The 18,188-nt window shown below is 34.0% G+C and overlaps 1 protein-coding gene and 1 non-coding gene across 4 annotated transcripts in view; one reads left to right on the forward strand and one right to left on the reverse strand.

Annotated features, from left to right (window-relative positions):
* Positions 1–18,188, forward strand: part of LOC128156905 (prolow-density lipoprotein receptor-related protein 1-like) — a 74,535-nt gene that overhangs the window by 10,270 nt on the left and 46,077 nt on the right. For all 3 annotated transcript variants that reach the window (XM_052819233.1, XM_052819235.1, XM_052819234.1), the window contains exons 2-23: positions 3,585–3,713; positions 4,107–4,145; positions 5,660–5,803; positions 6,236–6,364; positions 6,954–7,085; positions 7,373–7,539; positions 7,809–7,908; positions 8,084–8,249; positions 9,080–9,311; positions 9,576–9,762; positions 12,527–12,670; positions 12,838–12,906; positions 13,045–13,167; positions 13,525–13,637; positions 14,272–14,407; positions 14,719–14,826; positions 15,204–15,323; positions 15,826–15,957; positions 16,273–16,404; positions 16,567–16,692; positions 17,333–17,527; positions 17,904–18,108. In XM_052819233.1, the coding sequence (XP_052675193.1) occupies positions 3,585–3,713; positions 4,107–4,145; positions 5,660–5,803; positions 6,236–6,364; positions 6,954–7,085; positions 7,373–7,539; positions 7,809–7,908; positions 8,084–8,249; positions 9,080–9,311; positions 9,576–9,762; positions 12,527–12,670; positions 12,838–12,906; positions 13,045–13,167; positions 13,525–13,637; positions 14,272–14,407; positions 14,719–14,826; positions 15,204–15,323; positions 15,826–15,957; positions 16,273–16,404; positions 16,567–16,692; positions 17,333–17,527; positions 17,904–18,108 (3,028 nt within the window). The remainder of the gene's footprint in view (positions 1–3,584; positions 3,714–4,106; positions 4,146–5,659; positions 5,804–6,235; positions 6,365–6,953; positions 7,086–7,372; positions 7,540–7,808; positions 7,909–8,083; positions 8,250–9,079; positions 9,312–9,575; positions 9,763–12,526; positions 12,671–12,837; positions 12,907–13,044; positions 13,168–13,524; positions 13,638–14,271; positions 14,408–14,718; positions 14,827–15,203; positions 15,324–15,825; positions 15,958–16,272; positions 16,405–16,566; positions 16,693–17,332; positions 17,528–17,903; positions 18,109–18,188) is intronic.
* Trnap-cgg (transfer RNA proline (anticodon CGG)) lies at positions 10,657–10,728 on the reverse strand. Its single transcript has one exon. It is a non-coding gene; the product is annotated as a tRNA-Pro (tRNA).

Here is an 18,188-nt window from a genome sequence, read left to right on the forward strand (position 1 = left end):
TTTTTTTTTTACATTTTGCAGAGATCTTGAGTGTTTATATACACAGCGATGTACTTTACTAGGATAAAAATTACTTTAAAAAAATATTTTGAAATTTAACATATGGAGTGCTGTTGGATCAGCAGATTAAATTAATTTTTATATTATTTATGAAATATTATATCATGTTAAGACTTTGGTATCTTGTTCAACAGATGTTGTTTGAACTATCAACATATATTGAGAATCAATGCTCGAATCATGTGGCTCTATGTTGTTTTTTCATCTGGTAAATTGATATGGCATATAATATTTCATTTTTCTGTCAGGATATTGGAGAGCAAAACTAGTTTTTATTGATTAGCATTATAATGGTCAGTTTGTTGAACCTGATCAAGTTTCTGTCAGCTAGCTAGCTGCTGTTCCATGCCAAGAGCATTTAGCTGATAAGAGTGGACAGTACGTGGACACACACAGTCAGCTGTTATTCAACTTAAAGTACTACCCTCTCTTGATAAAATCAACCGATTCTATCACATGGATTATTCGGTAGTAGCCAGATTATGTAGTATTTACTGAAGCAATTAAACCAGCAAGGCGGAGTTTAATGCAGTATGAAATTTCACTGGTTTAACTCAGTGATGCATATGATTTGTCAATATTTACATGTGTAATTTGTTCAGCTTTTATACAGAAATGATTTTGTTGCTCTCGATCATTATAACTGCTGAAGGCTCGATAGTGATGCTGATTTACAAGGCTTTTATTGATATTTTATGACAGGGAGCTAAAAACGCTCATTGATTAATATCATAGATACCCAGATATCTGGGAATAATGATCTAATTGATCAATTTTTTTTATTTTTAACAAAGATAAACACTCGTATTAGAACAAATATTGCAAATGAGCAATGTCTGTTGAATTTTTTTGGTGTAGGGTATTCTTAGAATTGTCTAATCTTTTTCATAAATAACATGTCTTGTGTAATCAAGGGCAACATGTAGACCTACAGAAAGTGAAACTTGGGGACAATTTTATTTTTATTTAATCAGTTTTCCAATTTTTTCTTTCTAGATACATGTATTATTAATTGAAATGCTATAGTGGGGAATTTATGAAATTCAATACTAAGGCTAGAATGTTTTCTTTGAAATCATGTGTTAATTCTTATTGATAAATGAATCATTTTAAGTTCCTGCTTCATGGAAACTGAAAGAAGTGGAAATATTAATTTGATTAAAATATTATTTATACAACTGGCCCTTGTAATCGGCACCCCTTGTAATAGCATTATTGGGGAAATTATCTGAATTTTGAACCACTCAATCCTTAGTTTAAATATTATCTGCTGTAAACTCTGTTAAATAAATCCTTTAATGAATTATTCATGTACATGTATTTCAAATTTGCTATAGAAAGTGAAAGTTGTGGACTCTTTCTTAAGTTTCACTGTTGCAGGCATTATCTTTTTATCAAAGTTCATTGTTCTGTTTGTTTTGAGATAGACAGGTAGACATTCTGTTTGAGCTATTACCTGTGCATGGAAAATTGACATGCATTGTCCCTGAGGTGTTATATAATTACAGGTACAGAGTATTGTAACCTCTCATCTCCATGTAATGACATTAGCAGCTATTCATTGAGATGTGACTCTCCCTTAATTAGATTCATAGAGACAAATAAATAGATGTCATTAATCATTTCTATTGAAGCATTAGTATTGCTCTCTCTCTCTCTCTCTCTCTCTCTCTCTCTCTCTCTCTCTCTCTCTCTTTCTCATGAACCTTCTGTGACATTGTTTCTCTCTATTACATCATTCACCCATTTAATTTTTGAGCAAGTTGGTTATGGTAAATTCCTGAAATTTCTTCTCTTATAATGGTAAACTTGAAATTCAATTACTCCAAGTCATTGCGGCCTTTGAACAGATTAGCTGTCCCAAGGAAGAAGAAAATCTTGACTTCGGGGTAAAGAAAGAGAGAGTATATGCAGAGACTCTATCAATTTCTCTTGACATATCTCATTACTGGAATGGTCCTGGATGAAGCAAAGCAATCTCGAAAATATGCCCCTGTATTTTCCTATACACTGATGACTAAACAATGAAAATGTCTAGGAATTCATTAGCTGTGCCTTTTTTGTCCTTTATCTACCCAAGACATAGACCATCACATTCTGGAAAATGAAAGTTTATTTTCGGAGAGATTTTGATGCCCTGGAATGCAAGTCATTCTTTTTCAGCTGTTGGTCTCGTGTTTCGAAAATTAGAATGCGGCTGTCAAGGTCTTGTACTTTAATTTTCAGAGAAGTCTTTAAAACTTCAATGTTGAAGACTTTGTTCATACATCTTGCTTTCCTTTATTGAACATGGTGGCGATGTAACAGGAGACACACTATCAGAGCTATGCTGGGCTGGGCTGTGATCACCTTCTGCAGGCAGATTAAAAGTGACATGACTTTCTCGAGCACAAATTGTACATATCAAACGTTTATGTGATGCAGTGGGTCAGTGTTAGGCATGTGCAGCCAACGTGACATACTTCTTTACATATTTTTATTTCACCTTGTTCCATAGGTTGAAGCCAGCGAGTTAATAAAATTTCATTTAATTGATTTATATATTCTTTCATTGTTCAAAAAACTAAAAGTTCCAGGTAGTGTTTTCTCCTAGGAGATGTTCATGAATAACTATTAAAACATCTTTAAAATGGGCACAATTTAGTATATTTTTTTTTTTTATAGATTCCGCATCTTGAATTTTTGTTACTTTTTTGTTATGAGTTTTGATAATAGTAGCTTGTCATAGCATTCCTATAAAGTCATTGAGGTACACAAAAGATATACTATGGGGTCATTTATAAAGTCAAATATATTGTGTTCAAGGTTAAGTAATTCCTAAATGGTTAAGGATATTAATACTGTATATTGTCTCTTTTCTGATGTACATACATGTACATGTATTAGTTGTTTATTGGGTCTAATAAATAATAATTTATAAACTAATTACAAATATATTATTACCTGATGCATAAATTGTGATGAAAGCATCGGCAACAACTTTAAATTATGTAATGACATAGTTACATAAGGTGATAATATTTTAATTATCTTATTTGAATGTAAAAGTGAATCTTCATATAAGGACTGTGTATATTTGTAGGTGATGTAGACTGTGTATATTTGTAGGTGATGTAGACTGTGTATATTTGTAGGTGATGTAGACTGTGTATATTTGTAGGTGATGTAGACTGTGTATATTTGTAGGTGATGTAGACTGTGTATATTTGTAGGTGATGTAGACTGTGTATATTTGTAGGTGATGTAGACTGTGTATATTTGTAGGTGATGTAGACTGTGTATATTTGTAGGTGATGTAGACTGTGTATATTTGTAGGTGATGTAGACTGTGTATATTTGTAGGTGATGTAGACTGTGTATATTTGTAGGTAATGTAGACTGTGTATATTTGTAGGTGATGTAGACTGTGTATATTTGTAGGTGATGTAGACTGTGTATATTTGTAGGTGATGTAGACTGTGTATATTTGTAGGTGATGTAGACTGTGTATATTTGTAGGTGATGTAGACTGTGTATATTTGTAGGTGATGTAGACTGTCCAGCCAGTGCGGGTTTCTGGACCTGTCACGACGGAATCGAGGAAATCCACAGCTGCTGGAAATGTGATGGCCATCAAGACTGTGATGATGGCTCAGACGAGTCCGACTCAGAGTGTGAGTCTAGTGTGGAGAGAGAGAGAGAGAGAGAGAGAGAGAGAGAGAGAGAGAGAGAGTTTTTTCAGATTTTTTGGCAAGCCTTTAAAGCTGAAATAACAGGAAAAAAGAGAGCAAGATTGAGAGAAAGATGTCTGTTTGATGTGTGGTGAAAGAATAAAATTAATGAAAGGAAAACATCCAAGAAAAATCTAGATATCAAGATCTGACAATTTTAATTAATATGTGTAATGAAATATAGAATGAAAGAATTAACAATGAACATCTATGAGAGCATTAGATAAATGTTATCTCCAGAGACTTGAATAACTTGCTTGTAAATAATACAGTCTGAATCATGATGACAATGAAGATTTGAGTGACGAGGATATTTCAGATCTGTCTTTATTTCAGGTGTCACAACTTCAAGAAGAAGGAGGTCAACTGATAATAGTACGTAAAGTATATCTATTTCACGGTGTGTAAATGTGGAATCATTATTGTCCCAGCTTTGTACCAAGTCTGGCCTTCCATCTTCTTTCGTTTCTTCCTTTATTTGCATGGTGGCATTAGATCAAGACTGAGATTTTTCACTTAAAATATTTTTTACAAAATTCTTTTATCATCCATCTGATAAGAAATGTCATTGATATTTAAAATAAAAATGATGCATGGCTTATGTATAAGATCTATATTGGATAGCTTTCAGTTACATGCATTCTTATGTTATCATTAGATAATTCTGTGTGGGGAAAAATGAATGAGCATTTACCAAGGGAATAAGCAGCACATACCTGCTATATTGCTTGACATAGAAGCAGGAGAAATTTAGCTACTAAATGATGAAGATCTTAAAATCTGGAGCTTGTGGCTCAGTGGTCATAGGCATTAAGCCAGTAACCCAAAGGTTGCTGGTTCAAGCTCATCATGATTCAGAGAAAGATTTTTTAAAACTTTTAAATTAACTATTAAAACATTTCATAGCAAATTTTGCTAGATTATTTGCTAGGAGCAGCAGTATAAAGAAAGCCTCTCTTCCCTGCTTGTTCTGATGCATACAAAAAAAAAGTTTAATTTTACTGATAAAATTGAACTTATCAAATATGCCAAGAACTGTAAGCCAGAATAAGAAAGTGATGAGTTTTCATAGTATCTTGGGTGGGAGAGGTTACCTTTGGGCCACAAGGTTAATTAGGCAACACCTGTCATATCAAATGATTGTGACTTCCATTGAAGATAACTTGACACCATTTTTCTCCCTACATGTACCGCGTAGATATCATGTTTTCCTGTAATGTCATAAAGCTTTCTATGTTACATGGGATATTAGGAATTGAGTTGGATAATCACATCACTGGCTCAGTCTCATGGAGTGAGTAGACTTGTTGTGGTGAGGGGCTCGCACCGAAAAAGTTCCACACGGCTAACAATGTTCATTCTTCTTGTTTCAGTAATTTCAATCTCCATTCTGTCAATGTTACTGACAAACCACAGCTGCATGTCTTTCTTTCTTTGATTTTGTTGTTGATGCATTCCTTAACATAATTGTTGGTTGTTTCATGAAAACAAAGAATAAAGAGCAATTTGAATGCATGATATGCATTTGACTACAAAGTTTACAAAACATGCTGTTTATTTACCATAATATTTCAGGCAATCAAATTGACATATTCAAAAAAGTTTTTGTACTAAGAATTTGGTGGTTTCAAAAGATAAGGATATTTCAAAATTTTTACAAAATACATCTTTAATCTATATTTTGATTACTTTATTTTTGTTGTAAGCTGGTATTAATTAAACCACCAAAATAGCTCAAATTTAGTATAATCCAATGTATGGCAATTATATGTTTGATAAAAAAGTATTATAATATGTGTTTCATTAATTTTTTATTCCATTAATGACCAGCATACAAGGTAGAGATTGAATGAAATATCACTGATTTGAAATATTTTTTGTTTTTTTAGCCCCCTTCGAAACCCTATCACCTTATGTAAGTTGCAATCCAAACTATGAGCGGTGTCCCGGGGAAGAAGTGTGCATTCCACTTTCAAAGTTCTGTGATAAAAAGAAAGATTGTTATCTGGGAGGTGATGAAAGTAGTTGTAATGGTAAGCGTTTTTTTTTTTTTTTTTTTTGCAGTTGTTGATTTATTGTTTGTGCCAAATACAAATTAATGAATCTTTACTCATAAATTGCTAAATTGTTATAAAAAATCCATATAAAAATGAGAATTTGTGTATTGAAAACATGAATACATGTATTGTTTAACTTTACGCATACAAAATTAGGATGGCTCCTTAATCTTGACTGCTATTCTGATTATTGACATTAATATAAAGTTAACATTCCACATGTTGCACTTTTAAAAAGAATTGTTATTCATCGTGCTGTTATTTAAAAAAAGGGAAAGATAAGTTTCATCAGAATTAAGTTATGATTGAATGTTATAACACTCTTACTATCATAATGTTACTAATGTTAAAGTGAAGGTTTATCTCTTTCCCTGTTAGAAACTCACCTTTTCTCAACTTCTTTTATAGTTACCTTCCGTACAAGCTGTGATACATTAAAATGTACAGACAACTGCACAAAAACTATTGCTGGACCAAAGTGCTACTGCGATTCTGACAAATTCACGAAGGTGTCGGAACAAAACAACACTTGTATTAGTAAGTACACTACTGTAGTCATCGATTTAATTCATAAAGAAGCTCCATAAAGAAGTTCATCAGCTTCTCAAGTCATCAAATGTCTTAACATACAAAAAATGAATTTTATACTCATCGCAAGATTTTTTTGTAACGTATCAGGTAATAGAGCACAAACAGAAAAAGGTAACATTGTTAACACAGGTAGTCCACAATTGGTTTACCTGCATACACAAACTTAAACTGTAGAATGTTTGATGGGAATAAACTTTATTCACTTGTGATCTAAATTGGTATCTGTTTTGTCGTTTAAGAAATGAGTATGACTTACATTATCATATAAAAATGTTTTTAGGGATTTAATTTCATTGATGAATGGTTAATGATGGAATAAATGAAATTTAAAAATTTAATTTCCAACAAAATTTGTTATTTCTGCCTTTACTGCATGAATCTATGAAAACGAGCAATTCATGATCTACAAATTATGATTATTTTTTTACCAATGCAACATAAAGCTATTCATGTAAAACACTGTAGGGTATAGCTTTGTTTGTAAAATGTTCACCAGTTTGAGATATATATGATCATTGTATGTTTGGTGTTTCAGAGTATAACCCTTGTGACTACCACGAAGGAATCTGTGATCAGAAATGTTCCTTCAATGATACCACCAACAAAGTCACATGTTCCTGTGTCAGTGGATATGGGTCAGATGGCAACCAATGTTTTCCTTTAGATGGTGGGTTTTTTTTGTTATGCTTACTTCACTTGATCTACATTTTATCCCCCTTTACCCACATTTGCATCAATTAAGATTTTAAAAGGAGAAAACAAAATTGCTCAGGGAAACCATTTACCAGTTCATAAATATTATTTTTTTTCATCTTAATCATTCTATGATAAAACATACCTTTAGTTTTTTAGGAGCATTGACGGGGAGGGCATATTTCTATTTACCAGTTCATAAACATTATTTATTTTCATCTTAATCATTTTATGATAAAACAAGCTTTTATTTTTTTATAGGAGCATTGACGGGGAAGACATATTTCTGGGTGGCTGCCTCCAAGGTCTTGTTACAGTTTCGGTTAGACGATGTCTTAAACTCTACCCTCAGACTCAATCACAGCTCACCAGAGGCCAACTACATCAGGACTGTAGATTTTGACCACAGAAAACAACTCGTGTGTTGGGTAAGAAATCCTTTAAGATTGAATGTAGATGAAAAAGAATCGGCTCTGGGAATTGTGATAATTAAATTAAGTCAAGAAGAAGCGTTTATTATTTAATACAATGATATACTTAAGACAGCAGAAGACGACGACAAAATTAATTCAGAATTTTACATACCTGTTGTTTCTTTAAGAGCCAACACTGACCTGTAACACATGTTCATATTATTGTATCCTTTGTTCACTTCTTTAATTTTCAGTTTACTTTTTGATTTTATTTACTCATCTAGATAATGTATAGACCTTCACCAATAGACAAGTCTACAATGAAATGTATGAACCAAACTACCCAAAAAATTATGGAAATTCCAACAGAAGTATCACTCGAGAGTAAGTTCAAAGCTTACCGGTATTGATAAAATCAGTGAAAACAATGTAGAATGAAAAGTGTTTAAAAAAATTGTATGATTTAAAAAAAAAGGAATTACCAACCTGTAAAATAAGAAGGTTATATTTTGTAATACACCACTGATTAATGACAGACTCTCTTTTGACATTTTTACAGCTATCGGCAGTATGGCCTACGACTGGATAAATGAGAACTGGTACTTTCTGGATGTGTCGAACAACAGGATCATCCTCTGTAACTCAGATGGCCAGAAATGTGTCGGAATAGTCGACTTTGGGAACAACCTTGTTCCACAAACACTCGTACTGGAACCAAACTTGGGGTAAGTGCAACTGTCACTGTGTACTGCTGATTCCAAATTAAATGTGAGGAATTAATATCAATGTGAAATTGCAGGAACCATTCCTGGATGATTTTAAAATCTTGCTTTTTCCTTGAAAGTTGTGAACTACTGTAAATTCCTTATATTATGCAAGCACTTAATTCCGCGTTTCCAGTGTTTTGTATCAAATTGCGAGAATATAAAATCGGGAACGCAGAACATTTATCCTTATTTCTAATGGTCCCCAACTCTCAGAAAATAATAGCGAGGTTTTAACATCCGTGAGGCTTGCTTCTCGCGATTGTACGCGGATATTAATTCCTCGCGTTTAATTAGGAATTTACAGTATATAAAATCAAAACAAAAGTTTTGTGCCTTCAATTTTTTTTTACTGCTGAATATACAAATACTGTAGATTCCTAATTAATGCAAGGGATTAACATTCACGTAAAAAACACGAGAAGCATATGTTGCAGATTTTAAAATCTCACTTTACCAGACATATGTAAACTAAATGAAACTATGATAAAAATTTGATGTTCATGATTTTATATTGTCGCCATTTGATGCAAAACAGTTAATAAATCACAGAAATAAGTACTCGTGTAAAATAAAGAATCAACAATACATGAAATTTAATACTTGCATAAAATAAGGAATATAAAGTATTCATTACATTCATCTCAAGAGTTTTGTATAAGAGATATAAATGTATCTATTAAATAACCTTCAAAAAGATGATATTTTTGGGTTTTCATCATTTGAGGTGCTGTAGCCTTGTAGCAATGTAATGTAAAAGTCTTAACTGATGTTTTTTTTCTTCTACTCAGTCTGATGTTCTACACGGTGAAATCTAAGACTATGGGTTGGAGCATCTGTCAGGCTCACCTAGATGGCTCAAACAGTAGTACTTTAGTGGACAAAATTGAGGAATTGTTCAGTCCTCATGGTTTAACCATAGACTTTGCCAATCAACAGCTGTACTGGGTGGACCATATCAAAGACACTATTGAGCGAATCAACATCAATGGCGGAGCCATTAACAGAAATACCATTACTAGGGTAAGGAATACCCGCATAATTTGATGGTGATAACCTAAGACACATAGTAATAACTGCAATCAAACACTGTATTCATAACTGTCAAAGCTGATACACGAGTGACAAGTGCTTGCTATTTTCTGAACTGTTTAGGAATGCATTTACAGTAAAAGAGATTTAGGAAAAGAGAAATTTAATATAGATGATTACAACTCTTAGAATGTCAGATGTAGGATTATAAAAGTTGAACAGTTCATGAATTTCTTTGTTAATTTTTATTTGCAGTTAAAGACCAGTATCAATAGAGGCATTTCCATTTTGGGTAACTATATTTATGTGACTAGCAATGATGAAGACGTAAAGATGAGCCAGATTCATCGCTGGAATCGATCAGTCAGTGCTGTGGAGTACAAGCATATTAACTTGCCAGACCCCTATCAGCTTCAGATCTACCATCCATTGCGACAGCCAAGTAAGTTTATCATTCAGAAACTTACATGTGGTTATCTTCCTATCATTTTTTAGTCCATTTCAATTTGCCAGACAGTTCTTCTTATATTGTGATTAATACATGGATACAAGGGTACAACATTTACACCTAGCATGGTTTTAATGTGTTGTTTGGTCATCACTCATCAACAGTGTTTGAAAACTCCTTTAGAAATTAACATGCCTGACTGAAGCTTATGATGTAACTGGTTTCTGGCATCATTCTCATTACAATCTACTTATAAAGTGTGCAAGGTCGCTCAATCATTCCAAAGTCAGTATGTGTCATTCCACTGTGATCTTTTTTGTCCACTGTATTTGCAACATTCATGCACAAAATTTGACAGTCTGTTTCATATGAATAAATAAATATGCCAGCCATTTCAAAAGTGTTTTCTATAAGAAAAATCATTTTAATATGTAATACATGTACTAATTAAGTTAACAAAATTATTGTGCTCCATGTCATTTTTACCAAATGACACTTGTACAAATTTTCAGAGTTGTGTTGAAAGATATACCGGTACTTTTTTTTATCGAGTAAGCCCTATTTTATGATTGTCCTCCAACAATGGGGATAAATCGGAAGAAAATTGAAGGGAGGAAAAATATTCTTACAGAATTTGATGAAATTTTGGAAAATTACTGGCAAGAAATTCCAACAGAGACTTTGAAATTAATACCGGACTTTCTAACATGTACATATAGAAATCACAATGATAAGCTTTTTTAAGCTCATGTATATAGCTGATTGTTTGATGCCTGCAGTAATAAAGTCCATTGTGATAGGACTTAACTACATTCACTGTGACAGCGGATGTATAAACTCAAACTTTCTATTCAATTGTCTTAGAGATATTTGACTTAAAATGAATTTGGGCTCGTCCGGGAATTGAACCCGGGACCTCTCGCACCCGAAGCGAGAATCATACCCCTAGACCAACGAGCCACAATACCATAATGTTCATTTTTGTGTTGACATTGACAGCCACAGCTGTAAGACGGATCTTTATGTCCCAGATTGCGGTCTTTGTAAAGGGATCATGTCAAAGGACGAAAAAATTGATCGATTTTATCTCCTGAAGTGGATAATCTGTATTTGAATCAGCAATTAGCATTTTTATGTATTTATAGACTTTGTTTACTTTAGAGTATAAGTATCTATCAAAACCTTTCACTTTCATTATGGCTGGCTGACTGCCAAACATGCATTGTAAAGCTTCTGAAATATGCCCCATAGGTAAACCGGTGAATAGTAGCCAGGTGTCTATACTTACCTGTGTAATATATCTAGTCTCAGCTGTTCATTTTTTACAGAATGAATTAATGCATAAATGTAACTATCATTCATTGAACATGTAGATGTATTTCACTCAGAAATACATTACTCATTGATAATAAAATTGAAATATAGAGCAGTCAGATAAAATTTGGAAAAAAAGGTTGATATCATATAATCCCCATTTTGTTAAGTTAGCTCATTTGGTGCTGACAAAATAATTTAAAATATTGAATATATTTTGTCTGTGTAATGAGGTAGAGGGAATCCTGCTTATTTGCAGGATGTTACAGTAGACATTATTACATGTACCAATGAAAATGATATAAGACACATTCAAAGATATAAATCACCTTAATTAAAACCTACACTTGATACTGATTAAATTGGATAAACTGCAATGAAATTCATCAAACTTATATGTATGTTTATCAATTACAATGCACTAAGCTGTAAAAGTAGTACACGTGTACTTAATTTCTAATATAGTACTGATAAATATACTTAATTAGAAATCTCTTTTGTCTAGCCCATTATGTATGAATACGGAGATATATTGTGGTTGGGATGGTCATTAATTGCCATCAATGTAACAATGAGGAAGTTGTTGAAATACTTCTTTTAAATTATGTTGCCCTTTTAATCCTTTTCCACCCCCCAAATATTTCATGTTAGCAGTGTATTTCAATTACCAGTACACACAAACCAATCAGTAAAAGAATACCATAAGCTATGACTATGAAGGGGACATATGTAAGCTTGATACATTGGTGTAATCTTCACACCTGAACACTGGTACACTAAAGGTTATAAGAATAGAACCATTTTAACAAGAGCTTGGACTTTGGGTAGTTGTGTTAAACAGCATTGTGATGTTGGCCTGTCTATTTCATTGCTGGCGATTCAGTCATGGATCTTTGATATTAACATGATTTGTCTGGCTTTTGTGTTAAGACTATGCAATCGTGTTCATTTTGCTTGAAATCAGCGTCATTTTTAACTTGTTTTGAGGCAAGAAGTAGATGGTTACATCCTACTGAAAGTCCAAGGTCTTGTTAAAATGGTTCCAAAGTAAGATGAGTGTACTGGTGTGAGAAAAACTGAACAGAAGGTTAGCATGTAGACTGGACCAGTAGAAAATGTACATCATGTAGAGGCAAAACTGGTCCCCATGTCATCCGGCAGGAATGTGGAGGACTCGCTATTCTCTGGCAAATGTACCTGAGAATTTACACTCATGATGTTGGCTCTCCAGAAGAGTCATGCAATTCCTTATGAGGAGAGGAACAGAGTGGTAGCAGATGTGATCTGGCAATCCTTCTAGTTCTGGATATTGAGTTATTCCTTTTATTTTGACTATAAGATTGCTAAATTCGAAGGTTAGAGGACCTAAGAGTAGAGCAAGTATCTGCCATTGTATTCATGTTGTAATGAATTGAATTTTACAGTAATGAATTGAATTTTACAGTCAATCCTGATGTCAATGCCTCACTGTGCAGTTCACTGGGATGTAGTCATCTGTGTGTGACTGTGCCGACCAGCACGGGCCTAAAACCGAAATGTCTGTGTGAAGCAGGCTACCAGTTAGAGGAGGACCAGAAAAGTTGTAAAGGTAAGCGTCGCCCATCATACACATTGATATTCCCTGTATTTAAATTCTGATATGTAAATTGAAAATGCGTACGTTAAAAGACGAAATTTTGCACCAAACAATTTATTGGTTTTTATAAAGAGAGCAAACTTTGTTAAGTATTTACAGATTTTCCTTTGCTTTTTTAGTGCGTACAGAATGCAGTGAGTGTAAAAATGGAAATTGTCCAAACATCAGTTATCAAGAATGCGACATAAGTAAGTTAGCAAGACATTTTATTCATTGTAATGTAACTAATATTGGTATATAGGACATTAGTTTCCAATTATGCTTATTGTTAAAACCAAGTGAATGATTTAAGCATAATGCAACTAATTTTATGTGGTAATTAACAGGTTCGGTGTGTGCGGTTGGATTCCGGAGATGTCCGCTGAGTGAGTGCCTGATCTCCAGCTGGTGGTGTGACACGGAGCCGGACTGCAGTGACGGGGCCGATGAAAACTTCTGTGATACCAAAGGCAAGCAACTAAGTCAGTTACATAACCAATGGGGGAGGGGGGGTGTTTAACATTTCAGTTCAGTGTTTCTTTTCTCGTGCATCTTCATTTCAATACATGACTTTTAAATTTCAATGGACCTAAATATGAAAAAAAAGTGGAATGAGAATTCACTTAAAAGTATTCAAGATTCAATAAAAAGTACATAAATATAATAATTATCATAATCAGCTGTATATTCAGAACATTGAATTGATTAAGTCAAGAATCGAAGTGGTTAGTATACTTCTTTTATAAAAGATTTCAAATTGAAAATTTTAAAAAGATGAGTCGTCAAAATTTTACAAAGCAAATAACTGAGTTATTCCAAATCATTAGCGGAGAGGACCTGTTCAGAAGTGACACAGTTTCAGTGTGTGAGGAGTGGGGAGTGCATAGATCGGGAGTTCCAGTGTAATGCTGTGAAGGACTGTGAAGACGGGTCTGATGAGGTAAGGATGCTACAATAGTATTAGGTTTTCAGGATTGGCTGAGTACCAATATTTGTTGATTTCCTTGTTGGTTTGATCCATAGAATTAGATGTTCATTGAAGTGCAATATCTCAAAAAATAGTGTATTGTTATGGGACCATTATCAATTAATTTACATATCGATAATATCCTTAAATGTATGACTTTTGCTTAATCCCTGAAAATTAATGCTAATGAATAACATTGAAACCACAATAATAGGAAGAACGTTGAAGTTCTTGAGTCTATGAGTTATGTCAACTTCTATTCCAAGCCTGTTCAGTTAATACAGGAATAAGATTCTTCTTTGATATACTGAAGAAGTATGCTCTAAAGGAGTAAGGCCTGTGGAGATATTTATTGAAGGCTTTAATGAAATAAAAGGGAATTATCTTAGTTATATTCCATAATATCAGGGAATGTTGCTACTGGATATTCTGTAGAAAGTGTGCTTGTTTAAAAGATCGATGAATGAAGAAATATAGGGTTTTTTAAAAGCTAAAGAAACATGTATTTTGTTTGGTAAAGTAGATAGGACAACACATATGTATTTAATAAATTTCCCGTTTGAGCCTAATAGTTCATGCTTAATTAATGCTTTGTCTTACATCACAGGATGGATGTGAGGTGTATTGCAGTGACATGAAGACTCATTACAAGTGTGACAGCAACAGTAAATGTCTCCTGAACAGCACCATCTGTGACGGCAAGCCAGACTGTCTGGACGGGACTGATGAACGGAACTGTGAAGGTATTTACTTACACGTCATACTTATGGCCTTTAAAGCTTTCGAGACTGATTAATGATATCTTCAAAAAATCATCTTGCCATGAAAGTAAGCCTCCCACACAAACTAGTCAATTTTGATTAATCATTGAAAAATGACCCTCCTATTATGAATAACTATCCTTTAAGTAATTTGAATTGACTCCAGGTAAAGGTCCAACCTCGAAATCACATCAAACATGAGACATTTAATGTTATTACACAAAGATAATTCATAATTACAGTGCAAATTATCAATCAGCAAATTAGATGATTTATATTTTTCCCCATTTCAGACTGTAAAGGAGGGTTCAAGTGTAGTGAGTCTGGAGAGTGTATCCCCCTGAGGTGGAAGTGTGACTTGGAGCAGGACTGTGAGGATGGCAGTGACGAATATGGCTGCCGTGAGTTCACAAGCTTTTTGTATATACATGTATTTTTAGAGGCAGACGTCTATGTAAATTGTTAATCAAAAATGTATTTACATGTACTTCATCATTCAATCCCTTGAGCCATATACAGGTAATTGTTTGTCAAATAATTGATTAATTGTCAGCTTATATGCAGACACCATTTGTTTTATTTATTTGCTACATAATATACACACAGCATAATTCATATGTCAGTTTGCAGTACTTTTGAAGATTTTTTTTAATTTAGTACTTTTAAAAAAAATCCCCCCCATCCCTAATGATTTTGAGGTGCTAGATAATTTCCGATTTTTTTTTTATTTTTGAGTAACACTGTCCCCTTATGGTATATTGTATGTGTATTTATATAGAGCCTGCGAGAAACTGTACTTCTGATGAGTTCCAGTGTGATGGGGATTCCTGTATCTTAAAAAGCTGGAGGTGTGACAAAGAACACGACTGCAAAGACGGAACAGACGAGGCCAACTGCAGTGAGTATACATGTACCATTGTTCATCTTAGTCACTTTGTTTTTTATGGTACCAAGCAATAGAGTGTTTTTATAGTACTCCACATACTGTCAGGATTCATGCAGACTCAACTTCATATCATGTACTACATGCATGTCTAGAACATAAGCCTTTGATTTTAAGGTCTATTTGTATTTGGTAATAGCGTCATGAAGAATGGCAAAATTTATTACAGTTTGTAATTTAGAGGACTTAACAAGATTACATTTTATTCAGAATTTTGAATTTCTATATGATTAAAATGCGGGCTTGAAGTGATACAATCCTGCAGAAGAAGAGGGGGAAAAAAAAACCAGATAAGAAAAAAAACAACAGATACAATTCAGTTTAATAGTTTTTGACCAACACACAAGAATTAAAAACCCACTGCCTAGCAAAGATGTGAATACATTTGTGTTAAAATTTGTTCAGTGTTTACATTGTGGCTTATATTTTGAAAACATCTGTGATATTCTGTTTTCAGCCTATTCTACCTGTAACTTCCCCAATATTACCTGTGGTCCCCATGATGATGTCAGATGTATCAGCCCTGATAAGATGTGTGATGGCAACGACGACTGCTCTGATAAAAGCGATGAAAATGGATGTAATCCAGGTAATGCTTCTTGTATATCCAAAATCTAATTAAAGATCAGTTGTTGACAGAATACTATGCTTCGAGTCTGAATGTTTTTACTGCAACATTTATGATATAGAAGTCTTTCATCTGAATCTTCCACAATTCTCAAAAAAATACCATTTGTAGATTTAAGAATGGAAATACCCAAACACTATTTCTTGCATTTCATTCTATTTCTTGAATGTAAGGTAATATTAATTTTTCTGTCAATCCCATTGAATTATAGATAACAAGGTTTGTCTGTACTTGTAGTTTTGTGTACACGTATCTATAAATGTTTGTCCTCTACAGTTAATGTGAGCTGTAGGAACCACAGCTGTTCTGACGTCTGTCGCCCCGCCCCTCCTGGACTCGTGAAGCAACCCTACATCTGTCTGTGCAATGAGAGCAGAGATCTAAGCAGGGACAACAGAACTTGTCAACGTAAGAAATGTTCTGAACAAATTCGAAAAAGTCATCAAGTAAAGCCTTTAAGCAGTGGAGATTTCGTATTTAGCACACATATTATTAACAAATATTTCCATGTTTCTGTATTTCCAAAAGAAGATAATTGGACACTCGGTTTACTTTTCTTTCTGTTTACAGCAACAAATATTTGTCAATCATGGGGAATTTGCCAACAGACGTGTGAGAAGCTGCCTCAAGGTCATAAATGTGGATGCCATGAGGGGTTTCACTTGGAGCCAGATGGATTTACCTGTAGACCACTCGGTAAGTGCTGTCAGTGCTGAACATATTGTTATATTTCACACTTGTCAATTTTGGTATTTCAACTGTATTCTTTTTAAAATTAATTTTACAAAATTATAATGTTGGCAGGAATGCCTAATTTGAATAGACACGTTGAAAAAAAGTTTTAAACATCTACTATAAAAGTTTTATTCTGCAACTATCCCTTTTTATTAAAGGAATAAAGGTAACCCAATAAACTATGGGTATATTCGATCAATGACCCAATATAGCCTTGTGCATTTAACCGATGTCCAAATGCATTGTGACGTCATCTTTCTTGCTTCGTCTACGGGTTTCAACTGCAGATATGCAGCAAAATTTGTCAAAGAAAGCTCTTTTGCGGCGCAAAATGTGATATTATGTTGCAGGATAAACAATATACATGATAACTGTCTTGAAATATAAGCGATATTTGGGCTCTGGTCAAAATCGTGAAGAAATTTCGGCAAGCCTTGCCCTCTGTCAAGTTTTCTTACCCTCGCCCAAATATAGCTTATATTTCAAGACAGTAAAGTTTAACATGTATTACATATATACTTACAAGGTTTGACTTGACCTTGTCCTTTTTGTTTCACTTTATGTTGCATGAACATGAAAGTGTTTCCTTTTGTCCTTGTAGACCCTGAACCGGAGTATTTGATCTTCTCTAACCGCCATGAAATGCGCAGTGTGGACCTGTCCAATCACAATTATGCCGCCCTGGTATCGGGACTACACAACACAGTGGCCCTAGATTTCTATTACAATAAAAGCTTCATCTTCTGGACAGATGTGGCAGATGACAAAATCTTCCGAGGAAAACTCCAAGGAAATGGTATGTTCCTCTTCCCAGTGAAATTGTGTTGCTTTTGTTTTATGGTTGTATTCAATTCTGTCTATGATTTAAATGGGATCTTTTTGAAAAATACAAGAAAGAAACTTTACACCTGGTAGCAGATTATAGTTAAGTTTTACACAGAATATTCTTCAGAATGCATTGCTCTTTGAATTTCACTGTAAAAATCTAAAACCAAGAACATAATGAAATTACATCCATGGCAGTGATAATCTCAATGATTTACAATACTGTCAGCTGCATGTACATGTACATATACACAAAATGTCAATATCAACCCACTTGCATGTCTTTGTACATGTATTGTAATTGCCAATATTTCTTTGACTGATTTCCCTTGTCCTTGTTGTGACAGCTCTGACTGACATTGAGCCTATAGTGGACATTGGATTGGCCACCACTGAGGGTTTGGCTGTTGACTGGATCGGGGAGAAGATCTACTGGGTGGAGAGTAAACTGTACCAGATAGAGGTAGCGGGGATCAACGGCCAGAACCGCACCACTCTCATTGCAGGAAACATGGTCAGTCCCAGGGCCATTGTGCTGGACCCTAGATATGGGTAAGTTCATCGGTGGTCTATCATTTTTAATGTACATTGTTTTATTGTCATGTTTACTTAATTGTAATTTTTGCTACAAT

The sequence above is a fragment of the Crassostrea angulata genome, chromosome 7, assembly GCF_025612915.1.
Source record: "Crassostrea angulata isolate pt1a10 chromosome 7, ASM2561291v2, whole genome shotgun sequence".
NCBI classification, from domain to species: Eukaryota; Metazoa; Mollusca; class Bivalvia; order Ostreida; family Ostreidae; genus Magallana; species Magallana angulata.